Source organism: Ranitomeya imitator, chromosome 2 (genome assembly GCF_032444005.1).
Source record: "Ranitomeya imitator isolate aRanImi1 chromosome 2, aRanImi1.pri, whole genome shotgun sequence".
NCBI classification, from domain to species: Eukaryota; Metazoa; Chordata; class Amphibia; order Anura; family Dendrobatidae; genus Ranitomeya; species Ranitomeya imitator.
In genome coordinates this window covers 288,310,718-288,333,450 of record NC_091283.1, presented here as the reverse complement: position 1 = coordinate 288,333,450, position 22,733 = coordinate 288,310,718, and the positions used below count along the sequence as shown (strand labels likewise).

Genomic DNA, 22,733 nt, shown 5'->3' with positions numbered 1-22,733 from the left:
GGCACAAACCAGATCGGCAGCATGAACATCAGAGGCAAAAACCCAGGAATTATCTTCCTGACCATAACCCTTCCACTTGAACAGGTACTGGAGTTTCCGTCTCGAAATACGAGAATCCAAAATCTTCTCCACCACATACTCCAACTCCCCCTCAACCAACACCGGGGCAGGAGGATCAACGGATGGAACCACAGGCACCATGTATCTCCGCAATAACGACCTATGGAACACATTATGGATGGCAAAAGAAGCTGGAAGGGTCAATCAAAATGACACAGGATTGAGAACCTCAGAAATCTTATATGGACCAATGAAAAGAGGCTTAAACTTAGGAGAGGAAACCTTCATAGGAACATAACGAGACGACAACCAAACCAAATCCCCAACACGAAGTCGGGGACCCACACAGCGCCGGCAGTTAGCGAAACGTTGAGCCTTCTCCTGGGACAATGTCAAATTGTCCACCACATGAGTCCAAATCTGCTGCAACCTATCCACCACAGTATGCACACCAGGACAGTCCGAAGACTCAACCTGCCCTGAAGAGAAACGAGGATGGAAACCAGAATTGCAGAAAAACGGCGAAACCAAAGTAGCCGAGCTGGCCCGATTATTAAGGGCGAACTCAGCCAAAGGCAAAAAGGACACCCAATCATCCTGATCAGCAGAAACAAAGCATCTCAGATATGTTTCCAAAGTTTGATTAGTTCTTTCGGTTTGGCCATGTGTCTGAGGATGGAAAGCCAAGGAAAAAGACAAATCAATGCCCATCCTAGCACAAAAGGATCGCCAAAACCTCGAAACAAACTGGGAACCTCTGTCCGAAATGATGTTCTCCAGAATGCCATGTAAACGAACCACATGCTGGAAAAACAATGGCACCAAATCAGAGGAGGAAGGCAATTTAGACAAGGGTACCAAATGGACCATCTTAGAGAAGCGATCACAAACCACCCAAATGACCGACATCTTTTGAGAGACAGGGAGATCCGAAATAAAATCCATAGAAATATGCGTCCAGGGCCTCTTCGGGACCGGCAAGGGCAAAAGCAACCCACTGGCACGAGAACAGCAGGGCTTAGCACGAGCACAAATCCCACAGGACTGCACAAAAGAACGCACATCCCGTGACAAAGACGGCCACCAAAAGGATCTAGCCACCAAATCTCTGGTACCAAAGATTCCAGGATGACCAGCCAACACCGAACAATGAACCTCAGAGATAACTACTAGTCCATTTATCAGGGACAAACAGTTTCTCCGCTGGGCAACGGTCAGGTCTATCAGCCTGAAATTTTTGCAGCACCCTGTTGTGAATTCTGTGGCAGAGCTCCCTCCTGTGGTCACAAGTGGTACTTCGGCTGATTCTCTCTGTGAGCTTCTGTTGGTGGAGGGAAGTGGTACTGCGGCTTCTGAGTTTCCTCCCTCAGGTGATCTGGTGAGGTCGTTAGGTGCTTCTCTACTTAACTCCACCTAGTGCTTTGATCCTGGCTTCCTGTCAATGTTCCAGTGTTGGACTTGTTTTTCCCTGGATCATTCCTGTGGCCTGCTGCTCTGCATAGCTAAGTTCTTCTTTGCTATTTGTTTGCTATTTTTTCTGTCCAGCTTGTCTAATTTGTTGCTGGAAGCTCTGGGACGCAAAGGGTGTACCTCCGTGCCTTTAGTTCGGTACGGAGGGTCTTTTTGCCCCCTTTGCGTGGTTTTCTTTAGGGTTTTGTGTAGACCGCAAAGTTACCTTCTCTATCCTCGCTCTGTTAAGAAAGTCGGGCCTCACTTTGTTGAATCTATTTCATCTCTGCGTTTGTCTTTTCATCTTAACTCACAGTCATTATATGTGGGGGGCTGCCTTTTCCTTTGGGGTATTTCTCTGAGGCAAGGTAGGCTTATTTTCTATCTTCAGGCTAGTTAGTTTCTCAGGCTGTGCCGAGTTGCATAGGCAGAGTTAGGCGCAATCCACGGCTGCCTCTAGTGTTGTTTGGAGAGGATTAGGGATTGCGGTCTGCAGAGTTCCCACGTCTCAGAACTCGTTCTATGATTTTGGGTTATTGTCAGATCACTGTATGTGCTCTGACCGCTATGTCCATTGTGGTACTGAATTGCCTTTCATAACAGTACAGGAAGCCAAAAGTACTAATGATTCTCAATAGAGGGAAAGGAGAAGTTCTGAGACCATTTTTTTTTCTTTGCACTGTGTTTTGCCTTTTTTTTCCCCTAGACATTTGGGTGGTTCAGTACACAGGTGTAGCGATGGACATTACAAGTCTGTCTTCATTTGTGGATCAGCTCTCGGCAAGAGTACAAAAGATTCAAGACACTATTGATCAGAAATCTATGTTAGAACCAAGAATTCCTATTCCTGATTTGTTTTTTGGAGATAGAACTAAGTTTCTGAGTTTCAAAAATAATTGTAAATTATTTCTGGCCTTGAAACCTCGCTCCTCTGGTGATCCAGTTCAACAGGTTTTGATTGTTATTTCTTTTTTGCGCGGCGACCCTCAGGACTGGGCATTTTCTCTTGCGCCAGGAGATCCTGCATTGAGTAATATCGATGCGTTTTTCCTGGCGCTCGGATTGCTGTACGATGAACCTAATTCAGTGGATCAGGCAGAGAAAAATTTGCTGGCTCTTTGTCAGGGTCAGGATGAGATAGAGGTATATTGTCAGAAATTTAGAAAGTGGTCTGTGCTCACTCAATGGAATGAATCTGCGCTGGCAGCAATATTCAGAAAGGGTCTCTCTGAAGCCCTTAAGGATGTCATGGTGGGATTTCCTATGCTTGCTGGTTTGAATGAGTCTATGTCTTTGGCCATTCAGATCGGTCGACGCTTGCGTGAGCGTAAATCTGTGCACCATTTGGCGGTATTACCTGAGCTTAAACCTGAGCCTATGCAGTGCGATAGGACTTTGACCAGAGTTGAACGGCAAGAACACAGACGTCTGAATGGGCTGTGTTTCTACTGTGGTGATTCCACTCATGCTATCTCTGATTGTCCTAAGCGCACTAAGCGGTTCGCTAGGTCTGCCACCATTGGTACGGTACAGTCAAAATTTTTTCTGTCCGTTACCTTGATCTGTTCTTTGTCATCGTATTCTGTCATGGCATTTGTGGATTCAGGCGCTGCCCTGAATTTGATGGACTTCCTGGAGCAGAACAATATTGTATCATACAATTATTAGGTTCTGTAGAAGGACGTAGATCTGGGGATTTATTATGATGGAATATAGGCTGAACTGGATGGACAAATGTCTTTTTTCGGCCTTACTAACTATGTTACTATGTTACTATGACTTGGAGTATGCTAAGCATTGTGGGTTTCTCTTAGAGCCCTTGCAGTGTCCTATTCCATTGAGAGGAATTGATGCCATGCCTTTGGCCAAGAATAAGCCTCAATACTGAACCCAGCTGACCATGTGCATGGCTCCTGCACATCAGGAGGTTATTCGCTTTCTGGTGTTGCATAATCTGCATGATGTGGTCGTGTTGGGGTTGCCATGGCTACAAGCCCATAATCCAGTATTAGATTGGAAATCCATGTCGGTGTCCAGCTGGGGTTGTCAGGGGGTACATGGTGATGTTCCATTTCTGTCAATTTCGTCATCCACCCCTTCTGAGGTTCCAGAGTTCTTGTCTGATTACCGGGATGTATTTGATGAGCCCAAGTCCGATGCCCTACCTCCGCATAGGGATTGTGATTGTGCTATCAATTTGATTCCTGGTAGTAAATTCCCAAAAGGTCGACTGTTTAATTTATCCGTGCCTGAGCATGCCGCTATGCGCAGTTATGTGAAGGAATCCCTGGAGAAGGGGCATATTCACCCGTCATCGTCACCATTAGGAGGAGGGTTCTTTTTTGTAGCCAAGAAGGATGGTTCGCTGAGACCTTGTATAGATTACCGCCTTCTAAATAAGATCACAGTTAAATTTCAGTACCCCTTGCCATTGTTATCTGATTTGTTGGCTCGGATTAAGGGGGCTAGTTGGTTCACCAAGATAGATCTTCGTGGTGCGTATAATCTGGTGCGAATCAGGCGAGGAGATGAATGGAAAACTGCATTTAATACGCCCGAGGGTCATTTTGAGTATCTAGTGATGCCATTCGGACTTGCCAATGCTCCATCAGTGTTTCAGTCCTTTATGCATGACATCTTCCGAGAGTACCTGGATAAATTCCTGATTGTGTACTTGGATGACATTTTGATCTTCTCGGATGATTGGGAGTCTCATGTGAAGCAGGTCAGAACAGTTTTTCAGGTCCTGCGTGCTAATTCTTTGTTTGTGAAGGGATCAAAGTGTCTCTTTGGTGTGCAGAAGGTTTTATTTTTGGGGTTCATCTTTTCCCCTTCTACTATCGAGATGGATCCTGTTAAGGTCTAAGCCATCCATGATTGGACTCAGCCGACATCTCTGAAAAGTCTGCAAAAGTTCCTGGGCTTTGCTAATTTTTATCGTCGCTTCATCTGCAATTTTTCTAGTACTGCCAAACCATTGACCGATTTGACCAAGAAGGGTGCTGATTTGGTCAATTGGTCTTCTGCTGCTGTGGAAGCTTTTCAAGAGTTGAAGCGTCGTTTTTCTTCTGCCCCTCTGTTGTGTCAACCAGATGTTTCTCTTCCGTTCCAGGTCGAGGTTGATGCTTCTGAGATTGGAGCAGGGGCTGTTTTGTCGCAGAGAGGTTCTGATTGCTCAGTGATGAAACCATGCGCTTTTTTTTCCAGGAAGTTTTCGCCTGCTGAGCGAAATTATGATGTGGGCAACCGAGAGTTGCTGGCCATGAAGTGGGCATTCGAGGAGTGGCGTCATTGGCTTGAAGGAGCTAAGCATCGCATGGTGGTATTGACTGATCATAAGAACTTGACTTATCTTGAGTCTGCTAAGCGGTTGAATCCTAGACAGGCTCGTTGGTCGCTGTTGTTTGCCCGTTTTGACTTTGTGGTTTCGTACCTTCCGGGCTCTAAAAATGTGAAGGCGGATGCTCTGTCTTGGAGTTTTGTGCCCGACTCTCCGGGTTTGTCTGAGCCGGCGGGTATCCTCAAGGAGGGAGTAATTGTGTCTGCCATCTCCCCTGAATTGCGGCGGGTGCTGCAAAAATTTCAGGCTAATAAACCTGATCGTTGTCCAGTGGAGAGACTGTTTGTCCCTGATAAGTGGACCAATAAAGTTATCTCTGAGGTTCATTGTTCGGTGTTGGCTGGTCATCCTGGAATCTTTGGTACCAGAGAGTTAGTGGCTAGATCCTTTTGGTGGCCGTCTCTGTCGCGGGATGTGCGTGCTTTTGTGCAGTCCTGTGGGATTTGTGCTCGGGCTAAGCCCTGCTGTTCTCTTGCCAGTGGGTTGCTTTTGCCCTTGCCGGTCCCGAAGAGGCCTTGGACACATATCTCTATGGATTTTATTTCAGATCTTCCCGTTTCTTAAAAGATGTCAGTCATTTGGGTGGTCTGTGATCGCTTTTCTAAGATGGTCCATCTGGTACCCTTGTCTAAATTGCCTTCCTCCTCTGATTTGGTGCCATTGTTCTTCCAGCATGTGGTTCGTTTGCATGGCATTCCGGAGAATATCGTTTCTGACAGAGGTTCCCAGTTTGTTTCAAGGTTTTGGCGAGCCTTTTGTGGTAGGATGGGCATTGACTTGTCTTTTTCCTCGGCTTTCCATCCTCAGACTAATGGCCAGACCGAACGAACCAATCAGACTTTGGAAACATATCTGAGATGCTTTGTTTCTGCCGATCAGGATGACTGGGTGTCCTTTTTGCCTTTGGCTGAGTTCGCCCTTAATAATCGGGCCAGCTCGGCTACCTTGGTTTCGCCATTTTTCTGCAATTCTGGGTTCCATCCTCGTTTCTCTTCAGGACAGGTTGAGTCTTCAGACTGTCCTGGTGTGGATACTGTGGTGGACAGGTTGCAGCAGATTTGGACTCATGTGGTGGACAATTTGACCTTGTCCCAGGAGAAGGCTCAACGTTTCGCTAATCGCAGATGCCGTGTGGGTCCCCGACTTCGTGTTGGGGATCTGGTTTGGTTATCTTCTCGTCATATTCCTATGAAGGTTTCCTCTCCTAAGTTTAAACCTCGTTTCATTGGTCCATATAGGATTTCTGAGGTTCTTAATCCTGTGTCTTTTCGTCTGACCCTTCCAGATTCTTTTTCCATACATAACGTATTCCATAGGTCATTGTTGCGGAGATACGTGGCACCTATGGTTCCATCTGTTGATCCTCCTGCCCCGGTTTTGGTGGAGGGGGAATTGGAGTATATTGTGGAGAAGATTTTGGATTCTCGTGTTTCTAGACGGAAACTCCAGTATCTGGTTAAATGGAGGGGTTATGCTCAGGAAGATAATTCCTGGGTTTTTGCCTCTGATGTCCATGCTCCCGATCTTGTTCGTGCCTTTCATGTGGCTCATCCTGGTCGGCCTGGGGGCTCTGGTGAGGGTTCGGTGACCCCTCCTCAAGGGGGGGGTACTGTTGTGAATTCTGTGGCAGAGCTCCCTCCTGTGGTCACAAGTGGTACTTTGGCTGATTCTCTCTGTGAGCTTCTGTTGGTGGAGGGAAGTGGTACTGCGGCTTCTGAGTTTCCTCCCTCAGGTGATCTGGTGAGGTCGTTAGGTGCTTCTCTACTTAACTCCACCTAGTGCTTTGATCCTGGCTTCCTGTCAATGTTCGAGTGTTGGACTTGTTTTTCCCTGGATCATTCCTCTGGCCTGCTGCTCTGCATAGCTAAGTTCTTCTTTGCTATTTGTTTGCTATTTTTTCTGTCCAGCTTGTCTAATTTGTTGCTGGAAGCTCTTGGACGCAAAGGGTGTACCTCCGTGCCGTTAGTTCGGTACGGAGGGTCTTTTTGCCCCCTTTGCATGGTTTTCTTTAGGGTTTTGTGTAGACCGCAAAGTTACCTTTTCTATCCTCGCTCTGTTAAGAAAGTCAGGCCTCACTTTGCTGAATCTATTTCATCTCTGCGTTTGTCTTTTCATCTTAACTCACAGTCATTATATGTGGGGGACTGCCTTTTCCTTTGGGGTATTTCTCTGAGACAAGGTAGGCTTATTTTCTATCTTCAGGCTAGTTAGTTTCTCAGGCTGTGCCGAGTTGCATAGGCAGAGTTAGGCGCAATCCACGGCTGCCTCTAGTGTTGTTTGGAGAGGATTAGGGATTGCGGTCTGCAGAGTTCCCACGTCTCAGAGCTCGTTCTATGATTTTCGGTTATTGTCAGATCACTGTATGTGCTCTGACCGCTATGTCCATTGTGGTACTGAATTGCCTTTCATAACAGCACCCGCCGCAAATCAGGGGAGATGGCAGACAAAATTACCCCCTCTTTGAGAATACCCGCCAGCTCAGGAACACCCGGAGAGTCAGGCACAAAACTCCTTGACAGGGCATCAGCCTTCACATTCTTAGAGCCCGGAAGGTACGAAACCACAAAATCAAAACGGGAGAAAAATAGCGACCAACGAGCCTGTCTAGGATTCAACCGTTTGGCAGACTCGAGATAAGTCAAATTCTTGTGATCCGTCAAGACCACCACGCAATGCTTGGCTCCTTCAAGCCAATGACGCCACTCCTCGAATGCCCACTTCATGGCCAACAACTCTCGATTGCCAACATCATAATTGCGCTCAGCAGGCGAAAACTTTCTAGAAAAGAAAGCACATGGTTTCATCACCGAGCCATCAGAACTTCTTTGCGACAAAACAGCCCCTGCTCCAATCTCAGAAGCATCAACCTCGACCTGAAACGGGAGCGAAACATCTGGCTGGCACAACACAGGGGCAGAAGAAAAACGACGCTTCAACTCCTGAAAAGCTTCCACATCCGCAGAAGACCAATTGACCACATCAGCACCCTTCTTTGTCAAATCAGTCAACGGTTTAGCAACACTAGAAAAATTAGCGATGAAGCGACGATAAAAATTAGCAAAGCCCAGGAACTTTTGCAGGCTCTTCACAGATGTAGGCTGAGTCCAATCATAAATGGCCTGGACTTTAACAGGGTCCATCTCGATAGTAGAAGGGGAAAAAATGAAACCCAAAAATGAAACCTTCTGAACTCCAAAGAGACACTTTGACCCCTTCACAAACAAGGAATTCGCACGAAGGACCTGGAACACCAATCTGACCTGCTTCACATGAGACTCCCAATCATCCGAAAAGACCAAAATATCACCCAAATATACAATCAGGAATTTATCCAGGTACTCTCGGAAGATGTCATGCATAAAGGACTGAAATACTGATGGAGCATTGGAAAGCCCGAATGGCATAACCAGGTACTCAAAATGGCCCTCGGGCATATTAAATGCTGTTTTCCATTCATCGCCCTGTTTAATACGCACAAGATTATACGCCCCTCGAAGATCTATCTTGGTGAACCAACTAGCCCCTTTAATACGAGCAAACAAATCAGACAGCAGCGGCAAAGGATACTGAAATTTGACAGTAATTTTAATAAGAAGGCGGTAATCAATACAAGGTCTCAAAGAACCATCCTTCTTGGCCACAAAAAAGAACCCTGCTCCTAACGGTGATGACGACGGGCGAATATGACATTTCTCCAAGGATTCCTTTATATAACTCCGCATAGCGGCGTGTTCTGGCACAGGTAAATTGAACAGTCGGCCCTTAGGAAACTTACTACCAGGAATCAAATTAATTGCACAATCACAATCCCTATGAGGAGGTAGGGCACTGGATTTGGGCTCATCAAATACATCCCGGTAATCCACCAAAAACTCTGGGACTTCAGAAGGAGTGGAAGACGAAATTGACAAAAATGGAACATCACCATGTACCCCCTGACAACCCCAGCTGGACACAGACATAGATTTCCAATCTAATACTGGATTATGGACCTGTAGCCATGGCAACCCCAAAACGACCACATCATGCAGATTATGCAACACCAAAAAGCATGCACATGGTCAATTGGGTCCAGTACTGAGGCTTATTCTTGGCCAAAGTCGTAGCATCAGTTCCTCTCAATGGAATAGGATACTGCAAGGGCTCCAAGAAAAAACCACAGCGCCTAGCAAACTCCAAGTCCATCAAATTCAGGGCAGCGCCTGAATCCACAAATGCCATAACAGAATAGGATGACAAAGAGCAAATCAGAGTAACGGACAAAAGAAATTTCGACTGTACCATACCAATGGTGGCAGACCTAGCGAACCGCTTAGTGCGCTTAGGACAATCGGAGATCGCATGAGTGGAATCACCACAGTAAAAACACAGCCCATTCCGATGTCTGTGTTCTTGCCGTTCAGCTCTGGTCAAAGTCCTATCACATTGCATAGGCTCAGGTCTATGCTCAGATAATATTATTATTATTATTATTTATTATTATAGCGCCATTTATTCCATGGCGCTTTACATGTGAGGAGGGGTATACATAATAAAACAAGTACAATAATCTTGAACAATACAAGTCACAACTGGTACAGGAGGAGAGAGGACCCTGCCCGCGAGGGCTCACAATCTACAAGGGATGGGTGAGGATACAGTAGGTGAGGGTAGAGCTGGCCGTGCAGCGGTTTGGTCAATTGGTGGTTACTGCAGGTTGTAGGCTTGTCGGAAGAGGTGGGTCTTCAGGTTCTTTTTGAAGGTTTCGATGGTAGGCGAGAGTCTGATATGTTGTGGTAGAGAATTCCAGAGTAGGGGGGATGCACGAGAGAAATCTTGTATGCGATTGTGGGAAGAGGAGATAAGAGGGGAGTAGAGAAGGAGATCTTGTGAGGATCGGAGGTTGCGTGCAGGAAAGTACCGGGAGACGAGGTCACAGATGTATGGAGGAGACAGGTTGTGGATGGCTTTGTATGTCATAGTTAGGCTTTTGTACTGGAGTCTCTGGGTGATGGGGAGCCAGTGCAAGGATTGACAGAGGGGAGAGGCCGGGGAATAGCGGGGGGACAGGTGGATTAGTCGGGCAGCAGAGTTTAGAATAGATTGGAGGGGTGCAAGAGTGTTAGAGGGGAGGCCACAGAGCAGGAGGTTACAGTAGTCAAGGCGGGAGATGATGAGGGCATGGACTAGGGTCTTTGCAGATTCTTGGTTGAGGAATGTGCGGATCCGTGAAATATTTTTGAGTTGGAGGCGGCAGGAAGTGGAAAGGGTTTGGATATGTGGTTTAAAGGAGAGATCAGTGTCAAGGATTACCCCAAGACAGCGGGCTTGTGGGACTGGGGAGAGCGGGCAGCCGTTTACTGTAATGGATAGGTTCGTTGGGGAGGTCGTGTGAGATGGGGGAAAGATGATGAATTCTGTTTTGTCCATGTTAAGTTTTAGAAATCTAGTGGAGAAGAAGGATGAAATAGCAGACAGACATTGAGGGATTCTGGTTAGTAGGGAGGTGATATCTGGTCCAGAGATGTAGATCTGTGTCGTCAGCGTAGAGATGATACTGAAAGCCGTGAGATTCTATGAGCTGTCCCAGGCCAAAGGTGTAAATGGAGAGGAGCAGGGGTCCTAGAACTGAACCATGCGGGACTCCGACAGATAGGGGGCGAGGTGAGGAGGTGGTGTGTGAGTGGGAGACGCTGAATGTACGGTCAGTTAGGTATGATGAGATCCAGGATAGGGCCAATTCTGTGATTCCAAGGGATGAGAGGGTCTGCAGCAGCAGGGAATGGTCCACTGTGTCAAAGGCAGAGGACAGGTCCAGGAGGAGGAGGATAGAGTAGTGTCGCTTGCTCTAGGCGGTTAATAGGTCATTGGTGACCTTAGTTAGGGCAGTTTCAGTGGAGTGGTGTGACCGGAAGCCTGATTGAAAGCGGTCGAAGAAGGAGCAGGAAGATAGATGGGAGGACAGTTCAAGATGGACATGTTGTTCCAGTAGTTTTAAGGCAAAGGGGAGAAGTGATATAGGGCGATAGCTAGATACAGAGGATGGGTCAAGAGAGGGCTTTTTGAGGATAGGTGTGATTGAGGCATGTTTAAAGCTTGAGGGGAAAATGCCAGTTGTTAGTGATAGGTTGAAGAGATGGGTTAGGGTTGGGATGAAGACTGTGGTGAGGTTTGGGATGAAGTGGGATGGGAGTGGGTCAAGTGCACAGGTGGTGAGATGCGATCTTGAGAGTAGAGTTGAGAGTCCGTCTTCTGTAATGGTGGAGAAGTTGGTTTTGGAGGTGGAGGGCTGGGTAGTTGGGAAGAAGGGTTCTGGGGGTTGTTTACTAAAACTGTCTCTGATGTTCTCAATTTTCTGCTTGAAAAATGAGGCAAAGTCTTCAGCTGAGATGAGTGGGGAGGGAGGAGGTGCTGGGGGACGGAGGAGAGAGTTGAAGGTGTTGAATAACTGTTTGGGGTTGTGAGACAGGGAGGATATGAGAGATGAGAAGTAGGTTTGTTTTGCTGTGGCGAGCGTGGTTTTGAAAGTAGTGAGGGACTGTTTGAATGCGATGAAGTGCTCGTTGGAGTGGGATCTTTTCCATCTGCGCTCAGCAGCTCTGGAAGCTCGCCTCAGTTCTTTGGTCATGCTGGTGTGCCAGGGTTGTCTGTTGATTTTGCGACCTTTGGTATGTGTGAGAGGGGCAAGAGATTCCAAAGCTGCAGCTATTGTGGTGTTATATAGAGCGGCAGCATCATCCACATTGTGTAGGGAGCTTATGTCTGTGAGAGAGAGGAAGGATTCAGAGAGTGAGTGAAGATCAAGGTGTTTAAGATTTCTGCGAGGGTGTGAGAGTTTGTGGGGTGGGGGTTGTAGACAAGGAGTGGATAGGGAAGAGAATGTAAGTAGGTTGTGGTCAGAAAGAGGAAGAGGTGAGTTTGAGAGGTTAGATAGGGAGCAGTGGCGGGTGAAAATGAGGTCCAGTGTGTGACCATCTTTGTGGGTGGCTGTAGAAGACCATTGAGTGAGGCCAAAGGAGGAAGTGAGAGATAGAAGTTTAGTGGCAGCTGAGAGGGAAGTGTCAATGGGGATGTTGAAGTCGCCCATGATGATAGTGGGGATGTCAGCGGCGAGGAAATGGAGTAGCCAGGTGGTGAAGTGGTCAAAGAAGGTGGTGGCTGGCCCTGGGGGATGGTAGATGACAGCCATTTGGAGGTTGGAGGGGGAGTAGATGCGCACAGAGTGCACCTCAAAGGAAGGGAGGGTAACAGAGGGTGGCAGTGGGATTGGGGTGAAGGAGCAGTTATCTGACAGGAGAAAACCAACTCCTCCGCCATGCTTGCTGCTGGGGCGGGGTGTGTGAGAAAGGTGGAAGCCACCGTAAGAGAGTGCCGCAGGGGAGGTTGTGTCAGAAGGGGTGAGCCAGGTTTCAGTCATGCCGAGGAAGGAGAGTTTGTTATTGGTAAAGAGGTCATGGATAAATGAAAGTTTATTGCAGACAGAGCCAAATAAACCGCCAAATGGTGCACAGCTTTACGCTCACGCAAGCGTCGATCGATCTGAATGGCCAAAGACATAGACTCATTCAGACCAGCAGGCATGGGAAATCCCACCATGACATCCTTAAGGGCTTCAGAGAGACCCTTTCTGAAAATTGCTGCCAGGGCACACTCATTCCACTGAGTGAGCACAGACCACTTCCTAAACTTCTGACAATATATCTCTACCTCATCCTGACCCTGACACAGAGCCAGCAAGATTTTCTCTGCCTGATCCACTGAATTTGGTTCATCATAAAGCAATCCAAGCGCCAGAAAAAACGCATCAACATCACGCAATGCCGGATCTCCTGGCGCAAGGGAAAATGCCCAGTCTTGAGGGTCGCCACGTAACAAAGAAATAATGATTTTCACTTGTTGAACAGGGTCACCTGAGGAGCGAGGTTTCAAAGCAAGAAACAATTTACAATTATTTTGGAAATTCAGAAACTTAGATCTACCCCCAAAAAACAAATCAGGAATTGGAATCCTAGGCTCTGACATCGGATTCTGAACCACAAAATCTTGAATGTTTTGTACCCTTGCAGTGAGATTATCCATCCAAGAGGACAGACCTTGAATGTCCATATCTACACCTGTGTCCTGAACCACCCAGAGGTAAAGGGGAAAAGAGAGACAAAACACACTGCAAAGAAAAAAAAAATGGTCTCAGAACTTCTCTTATCCCTCTATTGAGATGCATTAATACTTTGGGCCAGCTGTACTGTTATGACCTGGTGGTTAGGACAATAATGGACCTGGTGGTTAAGAGCGCACGGAAAGACCTGACAGTTACAATAATACAGGACAAGCTCTGGGAAGTGGAAACTCTGCTGACCGCAATCCCTAATCCTATCACACACACTAGAAATAGCTGTGGATTGCTCCTAACGCTCCCTATGCAACTCGTCACAGCCTCAGAACTAGCTAGCCCTAAAGATAGAAAAATAAAGCCTACCTTGCCTCAGAGAAATTCCCCAAAGGAAAAGGCAGCCCCCACATATAATGACTGTGAGTTAAGATGAAAATCACAAACACAGAGATTAAATAGATTTTAGCAAAGAGAGGCCTGACTTACTGAACAGACAGAGGATAGGAAAGGTAACTTTGCGGTCAGCACAAAAACTACAAAAAACCATGCAGAGTGCGCAAAAAGACCCTCCGCACCGACTCACGGTGCGGAGGCGCCACCCTGCATCCCAGAGCTTCCAGCAAGCAAGACAAAAATCAAAATAGCAGGCTGGACAGAAAAAATAGCAAACAAGAGAAAAACAAGCAGGAACTTAGCTTCTGCTGGAGAAGACAGGTCACCAGAACGATCCAGAAGCGGACTAGACCAATACTAGAACATTGACAGCTGGCATGGAGCAATGATCTAAGTGGAGTTAAATAGAGCAGCCCGCTAACGAATTAACCTCGTCACCTGTGGAAGGAAACTCAGAAGCAGCAGCTCCACTCACAGCCACCAGAGGAAGTCCATGGACAGAACCAGCCGAAGTGCCATTCATGACCACAGGAGGGAGCTTGACAACAGAATTCACAACAGAGGACATTATGTTGGAGACAGCGGTAAAACAATCACTAGTGTTTTCTAAAAAGGCAGGCGTAATGTTAGGATAGGAGGTGTAAATCTAGGTTTCACCAGCATAGAGATGGTACTGGAAACCAAATCTACTGATTGTTTGTCCAATAGGGGCAGTATTCAAATGAGGGGGCCTAGGACTGATCTTTGAGGAACCCCAACAGTAAGGGGAAGATGAGAGGAGGAGGAACCAGCAAAAGATACAGTGAAGGATCAGTCAGAAAGATAGGAGAACCAGGAGAGAACGATGTCCTTGAGGCCAATGGAGCAAAGCATAGTGAGGTGGAGCCTATTATCCACCATGTGGAATGCTACAGAGAGATCCAGAAGAATTAGCATGGAGTAGTGACCATTAGATTTAGCTGTTAGTAAATCATTAGATACTTTAGTGAGGGCAGGTTCAGTAGAGTGTAAAGAGCGGGAACCTGATTGAAGAGGGTCGAGAAGAGAGTTATCTGAGAGATAGTGGATAACATGGGAGTGGACCAGGCGTTTGAGAAGTTTAGAGATGAAGGGAAGATTAGAGACAGGTCTATAGTTAGCAGCACAGTTTTGATCGAGGGATGGTTTTTTTAAGTAATGGATGTATGATGGCATGCTTAAATGAGGAGGGAAAGATACCAAAAGAAAGAGCGAGAAGTTGAATATTTTTGTTAGGTGAGTGGTGACAGCAGCGGAAAGGGACTGGAGGAAGTTTGACGTAATAGGGTTACTGGTGCAAGTAATAGGACGAGAAGATACAAGGAGCCTGATCACGTCTTCTGTGACTAGTTCAAAATCAGAGAGTGAGCTAGATGCAGTGGGGGAGGGAGGACAGTACATGGTTTAAGGGGATTGGGAGAAAATTTCCAGTCAGATATGGTCAATTTTTTTTTTTAATTAATTGGCCAGATCTTCAGCGCAGAGATCCGTTGTTGGAGCCTGCACTCTTGGGTTGAGTAGGGAATGAAAAGTGTCAGGGAGACGTTTAGGGTTATTGGATAGTGAGGTGATGAAGGTGTTGAAATAGGTTTGTTTTAAGAGGTGAAGGGCAGTGTTGTATGTTTTAAGCATAAACTTATAATAGATAGATTGGATTTTCTCCACAGATGTTCGGGGCACCTGGAGCACCGCTGTAGGAAACGTTTTTGCAGTGCATGCCAGGGTTGTTGCCATCTGTGCTGAGTTGTTCTATGTATAGGGGTGCGGTTTCATCCAGGGCACTTTGCAGTGTTTCATTATAATGCTTCAGTTCAGAGTCAGGAGATAGGGGCCAATGATGACTGCAAGTTCTTCATAAGATTTTGGCTGTTAATGGTCTGTATATTTCTGTAAGTGTGGAAAGTGGGGGTGACCTGAGCAGGATAGCAGTTCTTAACCGAGAATGAAAGAAAATTGTGGTCCGAGAGCGGGAGAGGGGAGTTTGGAAAATCATACACTGAGAAAAAGCGGGAGAAGAACAAGTCGAGGGAGTTTCCGTCTTCATGTGTAGGAGACTTAGTAAGCTGCGAAAGGCCAAACTAGGAGGTTATAGATAAAAGGTGAGTAGCAGATGGGGAGAGGGGAAAAGTAATGGGGATGTTAAAGTCTCCTATGATGAGGGGTGGGATGTCACAGGAGAGAAAATGTGGAAGCCAGGTGCCAAAGTGATCCAGGAACTGATGGGAGGGGTCCAGAGAATGATACACAACCGCTACTCACATGGAGAAGGGATGTATAGTCTGGCAACATGGACCTCAAAAGAAGGGAAGATAGGTGAGGGTACTTGAGGGATAACCTGAAAGGTATATTTGGGTGATAGGAGCAGACCAACGCCTCCACCTGCTCTGTTGTCCGATCTTGGGGTATGAGAAAAGTGTAGTCCACCATGTGAAAGGGCAACAGCAGCGGTGGTGTCTGACTGCTGGATCCTGGTTTCGGTAAGAGCCAGAAGGTTAAGAGAATCAGAAAGGAAGAAGTCATGGATGAAGGAGAGTTTTACACACTGAGCGAGAATTCCAAAGGGCACAATTAAGAGACCTAAGACACACAGGGAATGTTAATGAGATTTGAGGGGTTTCTGAATGTAGCAGTAGAGGTGTGTGACTTACTATAACATGAGGGGCCAGGGTTGGGAGAGATCTCCTGCGACTAGGAGGATAGAAAGAGTGAGCAGATGGTTAAGAGACTTGTGAAAGCGTCTCTTCTGTTGAATGGTGGGACTGAATGGATCTGTGCAGTTTAGCAATGTGAAAAGAGCGTGAATGCTATACATAGTAGAGGAGAGGACTGAGGGGCCAATGTGGATGAAGTGTAAAGAGTTAATGCATGCACGGTGGGTAGGTGTGAATGCAGCAACCAGAATATAAATGATACAAATGCATATGGTATTTGTTGCATTCCAAATGTACTGGGAACAGGTTTGTTTAAATGTCTTACCTGTCTCTTGCCCTTTCTAACTGCCATGTATAACTGTAAGATACTTTGAAAAATGTACTTTGAATAAATGTAGATAAATGCCATCCCTACATAAATGCATCCCCAAGCTGTGTCTGAATATAGAGGACGCTTGCTCCTAGATCTATCACTATTTTACCTTGTTAGCAATCAAGCAACCAAGTTAAGACAGCAGTAGACAAATGGAGAGACAAATAAACAACTTTGCAGGCCTACATGGATCATAAACCTCTTTGACAAAGTTACATGACCTTACAGCATTAAGGGAAATGCAGAGTAAGAAGAAACTATATACAATTAGATATGCTTGCTGACATGGAATAGAAATGTCTGGAGACATGCAGGATCTATGCAGTAGTTGAATGAGCTATATACCTGTATGAAGAGAATAGGAAGCAGATTACTGCAGTTGGACACCATGCAATCCCATACTGCTAGACTGGATGGTACTACAGGTCCCAGGCAACCTAATCTTATTGGAAGGACTGAGCCTGTGCCATCCAGAGTTTCTGGTTGCTATCTCTCCTGCATCACCAGCACTGCCTGCAGAAGGAATAAAGGTGGCACCTGGTGGCAGAAACAGACATTGCAGGAGCAGATCCAGTAAAAAATGTGACACATCATTTTCAGAAGTCCTAATATGACAAAATAGAAAACCATAGCAGTAGAAAACCCAATAAAGTGGCTCAGTTTTGGAAATAATAGCCCCAAGGGAATTAATCTTTAGGAATAGTGACTATTTTGACTTCACAGCCACTTTCTGGAAATTAGCACCGAGTGGATGTTGGAGAGTGAAAATGGCACATTTGCCATTTTATTACCCTACACATAGTGCCCAGATTGTGCTAAAGGAGACACACCGTAAATGAAGTCGGTTCTTCTCAATATTGTATTGCCAAATACATGGATGTTGAATGTGGTTGGGGCACACGGCAAGGCTCAGAAGTGAGGGAAAGACTTGACTTTGGGAGAGCGGATATTGCTGAATTGGTTTATGGAAATCATGTTGCTTTTCAAGAGCCTTTAAGCCACTAATTGTTGTGAATTCCGCTCTTGGGCTCCCTCCGGTGGTTGTAAGTGGCACTTTTGTGAGTTCTGCTCTTGGGCTCCCTCTTGTGGTTTCAAGTGGTATGGCTGCTCCTTGGATTTAGCTGTCGGCAGCTGCTTCCACTGATTGCTTTTCTCTCGGCTATTTATGTCTGGCTCTGTCCTTCAGCCAGTGCCACTTGTAAATGGTTTCTGGTTGGATTCACATCTCTTTGGATTTCCCTGTTATCCTGACCAGTTCAGCAAAGCTAAGTTCTTGCTTGCTCTTTTCTGTCCTCAGATAGTGGACTTATCCGTTCTGTGCTTTCTATGTTTGTCCAGCTTATCAGTATGAATTAATTCTGTCTTGCTGGAAGCTCTGGGAAGCAGATTTACCCTCCACACCTTTAGTCAGGTGTGGAGATTTTTGTAAACTCTGCGTGGATTTTTGTAGGGTTTTATACTGACCGCACAGTATTCCATCCTGTCCTATCTATCTAGCTAGACTGGCCTCCTGTGCTCATCCTGGTTTCATTCTGTGTATGTCTTTTCCCTCTCCACTCACAGTCATTATTTGTGGGGGGCTAATCTATCCTTTGGGGATTTTCTCTGAGGCAAGATAGTTTTCCTGCTTCTATCTTTAGGGGTAGTTAGCTCTTAGGCTGTGACGAGGTGCCTAGGGAGAGTTAGGAGCATCCCACGGCTACGTCTAGTGTTGTGTTGAGCTTAGGGACTGCTTTCAGTACAGATACCACTTCCTTCTGAGCTTGTTCCATGTTGCTCCTAATCCACCGCATCATAACAACTAATAATGTGGAAACTTCTGTTTTTCCTCTGGGAGATGATGGACCTGAGTGGGGCTTGTTTTTTGTGAGATGAGCAGAAGTATTTATTGTTGTTATTTTCACCTACTTTTGGGAGGCAGAATGAACAAACAGTCGAACACCACGCTCTACTGGTTCATGCTATGAGGTTTTCTATCAGACTGTGAAATGTCATTGTCTTCGTGAATAATTAAACTTTTTTTAACATAACTTGCATGTATACAGATAGTTTAAGAAGAAATGTTAAAAAAATATTTTATTTATTATTTTAATAAAAGTTTCAAGGATTTTATTCAAAAATAATAATTGGTTTTATTCTTGGCAGATGACTGTACCAGGAGATCAGAGGGACAGCTGACATCTTCAATATTTAAATCACATGATCTTGAGATTCCACAGGATACAACTGAAGTGAATGCCATTACTCCAGATATACCATCATCCTTTCGCAGCAAAGATCTACCATCTGATCCTTTGAAACAGATCCTGTCTTCTGATTCATTACCGACCTCTGAGGCAAATCTAAGTCACAAAATAAACATTAAAAAACAAACTGATAAAGCAACGAAGCCATTTTCACGTTCAGAATATATAAATAACTTTCCCCTCGAAAAGTCTTTTCTTAAATATCAAAACATTCACACAGTGGAGAATAGATTTTCTTGTTCCAAGTGTGGGAAATATTTTAGCCATAAATCACATCTTGTTACACACCAGAGATGTCACACAAGTGAGAAGAAAATTTCATGCTCAGAATGTAGAAAATGTTTTAGCCGGAAATCAAGTCTTATCACACATCAGAGAACTCACTCAGGGGAGAAGCCATTTTCCTGTTCAGAATGTGGGAAATGTTTTAACAAAAAAGCAAATCATGATAGCCACCATAGAACTCACACAGGGGAGAAGCCTTTTTCATGTTTAGAATGTGGAAAATGTTTTACAGAGAAATCAGCTCTTGTTAGACATCAGAGAACTCACACAGGGGAGAAGCCATTTTCATGTACAGAATGTGGAAAATATTTTAACCAGAAATCAAGTCTTATCACACATCAGAGAAATCACTCAGGGGAGAAGCCATTTTCCTGTTCAGAATGTGGGAAATGTTTTAACAATAAAGCAAATCTTGATAGCCACCATAGAACTCACACAGGGGTGAAGCCTTTTTCATGTTTAGAATGTGGAAAATCTTTTACAGCTATATCAGGGCTTATCAGACATCATGGGACTCACACAGGGGAGAAGCCATTTTCCTGTTCAGAATGTGGGAAATGTTTTAACAAGAAAGCATATCTTGATAGCCACCATAGAACTCACACAGGGGAGAAGCCTTTTTCATGTTTAGAATGTGGAAAATGTTTTACAGAGAAATCAACTTTTGTTAGACATCAGATAACTCACACAGGGGAGAAGCCATTTTCATGTACAGAATGTGGAAAATATTTTAGCCTGAAATCAAGTCTTATCACACATCAGAGAACTCACTCAGGGGAGAAGACATTTTCCTGTTCAGAATGTGGGAAATGTTTTAACAAAAAAGCAAATCTTGATAGCCACTATAGAACTCACACAGGAGAGAAGCCTTTTTCATGTTTAGAATGTGGAAAATCTTTTACAGATCAATCAGGGCTTATCAGACATCATGGGACTCACACAGGGGAGAAGCAATTTTCCTGTTCAGAATGTGGGAAATGTTTTCACAGTAAAGCAAGTCTTGATAGCCACCATAGAACCCACACAGTGGAGAAGCCTTTTTCCTGTTCAGAATGTGGGAAATGTTTTAGCCATAAATCACATCTTGTTACACACCAGAGAAGTCACACAAATGAGAAGCCATTTCCTTGTTCAGAATGTGGAAAATGTTTTACCCAGAAATCAAGTCTTATCACACATCAGAGAACTCACACAAGGGAGAAGCTATTTTCATGTTCAGAATGTGTAAAATGTTTTAACCAGAAATCAAGTCTTATCAAACATAAGAGAACTCACACAGGGGAGAAGCCATTTTCCTGTTCAGAATGTGGGAAATGTTTTCACCGTAAATCAAATTTTATCACACATCAGAGAACTCACACAGGGGAGAAGCCATTTTCATGTTCAGAATGTGGAAAATGTTTTAACCATAAATCAAATTTTATCACACATCAGAGAACTCACACAGGGGAGAAGCCATTTTCATGTTCAGAATGTGGGAAATGTTTTAACAAGAAAGTACATCTTGATAGCCACCATAGAATTCACACAGAGGAGAAGCCTTTTTCATGTTCAGAATGTGGAAAATGTTTTGAGAAGAAATCATCTCTTCTTAACCATCAGAGCAGTCACACGGGGGAGAAGCTTTTTTCATGTTCTTAATGCAGGAAATATTTTACATGGAAATTAACTCTTAATAAACTTCAGAGAAGTCACAGAGGGGAGAAGCCTTTTTCATCTTCAGAATGGTGTTTTTTTATCTGAAAATTGGACCTTCTCATTTCTTATGTTTGGTCTCTTTACAATAAAAACACTCATACTTTCATTCCATGCCGGTGCTGATTCATTGGTGTCGCGATTCGCATTCCCGCATTTCTTATCGAAGGGCTCATCGTCCCACTTCGGTGCCATTACTACCTCCGCTTGATAAGAGAAGCACTTTTAACCCTCACAATGCAAGACAGCTCAAGCCTGTAAGTCCAGCAATTTCTCCTTTCTTAATATCGGTTTCACAAGAAAATAGCGCCACAAATCTCCTTGTGTTCTCACCGAAGCCCACATACTGAGCAATGTTTGCTTCACAGGGGAATTTACCTCCTCTCCTCCCAAGCCACAGGGGATTCTGATATGGGGAACGCCATAATCGATTTGTATACCATATTGCATCTATCCCTATTAAACAAAACATGGAACAATATATACAAAGGCCGGAGACCACATACAAAACTTAAATACGTTCCCTCACTTCTAGCCTGTCACAGCTTACTGACAAAGTACAGAGATTAGAGGATGATGTACAGGTTTTGGACCATAAAATTGCTCATAAACAAACACTGGATCTTCACAGCTAGCAAATAAACCGTCTTGATAATATGGTTGATGACAAAGAAAATCATAATAACATCTAGATAAAGGGTTATACCTGAAAGCATCAATATATAAGCGATTATGCAACCACTGGTCACATTATTCAATAATATCCTTGGTGATTCTATTGATAAGGAGCTAGAGATTGATAGGATGTACCGTACACTAGACAATCATGGCTCAGATTCTGAGAGTCCAATAGACATTATCTGTCACACGTTTTTTCAATGTAAATGAGCCCATTCTATGATGCCCTGGACATTCCCAGAATCCATATATCTGACTGGCCACCTGCTCCACCATTGCCACAAAGCGCTCCAGCACGTTGCAGAAGACTTTCAATGGATCAGGAACTTGATGTGATAAATACAGATGGGAAAGGAACCTGCCAATCATATGAACTCTGAAATGAAACTTGTCTTATGTGATGAGAGAGACAGTTTGCAGATGTTTGGTTGTTTCTTTAAGAATAGAATTAAATATAGCTTAATAGAGTTTTATATCCCCTCTCACCCACTATATAGAATGTCTCAGTTCATATGAGATCTTAGAAAGACATATAAGTTGAGTTCACATTATATTACTGTAATATCAGGCTGTATTACATTACTCACTATATATTCCATGGTTCTGAAGCGCCCCCCAGGGCCTAGAGTTTACTCGGTACCGGGTCCAGTCGTCGTTAAAGGGGTGGTCACGGTGGCAGCGACCCGGTCCGTGACCCTGAATGTCCAAATTAAAGGAAAGGACTTTAAAGGGGTTAATAGAATAAGAAATGTTCGTGACGCCACCTGTGGTATTCGGTCAGAGTTTACCGACGCTGCCTAAAGGGGTCCTCTGGGGAGTGATGGCACTGCAGCAAGGATGGTATGGCTTCCCACAGGTGAAGCTGAGGTCCTCAGGGTTCCCGGTACAGTAGGGGCATATGGTAGATGGTGTAGAAAGAACTAGAGGACACAAGGTACAGTCTCTTTACCTCTTTACTGGTGTAAGGCAGCTACAGTCCAGGGTAACGGATCACTGGTACTGGTATGGTCCGGCCGGCTTGGAAGCGATTCAGGAATCCCCTTAGTCAGGTGGGGTTGGAAGCCTTCCTCTCTGCTCCTTGTTCTAGTCCCTTACTGCCTTAGGCCTCACACAAGGTCCTCACTTTCTCTCTGTCCCCCTTGTTGGTAGGACACTACCCGCATGGCAGGTAACTCGAGCCTTTTTACAGGTGTCTCTCAGGTGTATCACAAATCTTGAGGAATGGATTATTCAAGAGCTTTGAACAAATAAAGGCCGATTTAAACCTTCCGTATAGGGTGTTTTACCAGTATCTATAATATAACGCTGGGAGCGTCACTCTGTCCGAAGCCTTTATAGACTGCGTAAGCGCAAGCGCCGGCGCTGTCTGGGCCTCACAGAGTGACGCTCCCGGGAGATCGCGGTATGCGTTCACACTGAACGCACACCGCGATCTCCAACAGAGAAGCAGGGACCA

At 45.1% G+C, this 22,733-nt stretch overlaps 1 protein-coding gene across 1 annotated transcript in view; it reads left to right on the top strand.

The window, feature by feature from the left end:
* LOC138666423 (zinc finger protein 84-like) overlaps positions 1-20,708 on the top strand; it is a 34,500-nt gene extending 13,792 nt beyond the window's left edge. The window contains exon 7 of the mRNA XM_069754645.1: positions 18,519-20,708. Within this exon, the coding sequence (XP_069610746.1) occupies positions 18,519-20,545 (2,027 nt within the window). The 3' untranslated portion in view covers positions 20,546-20,708. The remainder of the gene's footprint in view (positions 1-18,518) is intronic.
* The last annotated feature ends 2,025 nt before the right edge of the window (positions 20,709-22,733 follow it).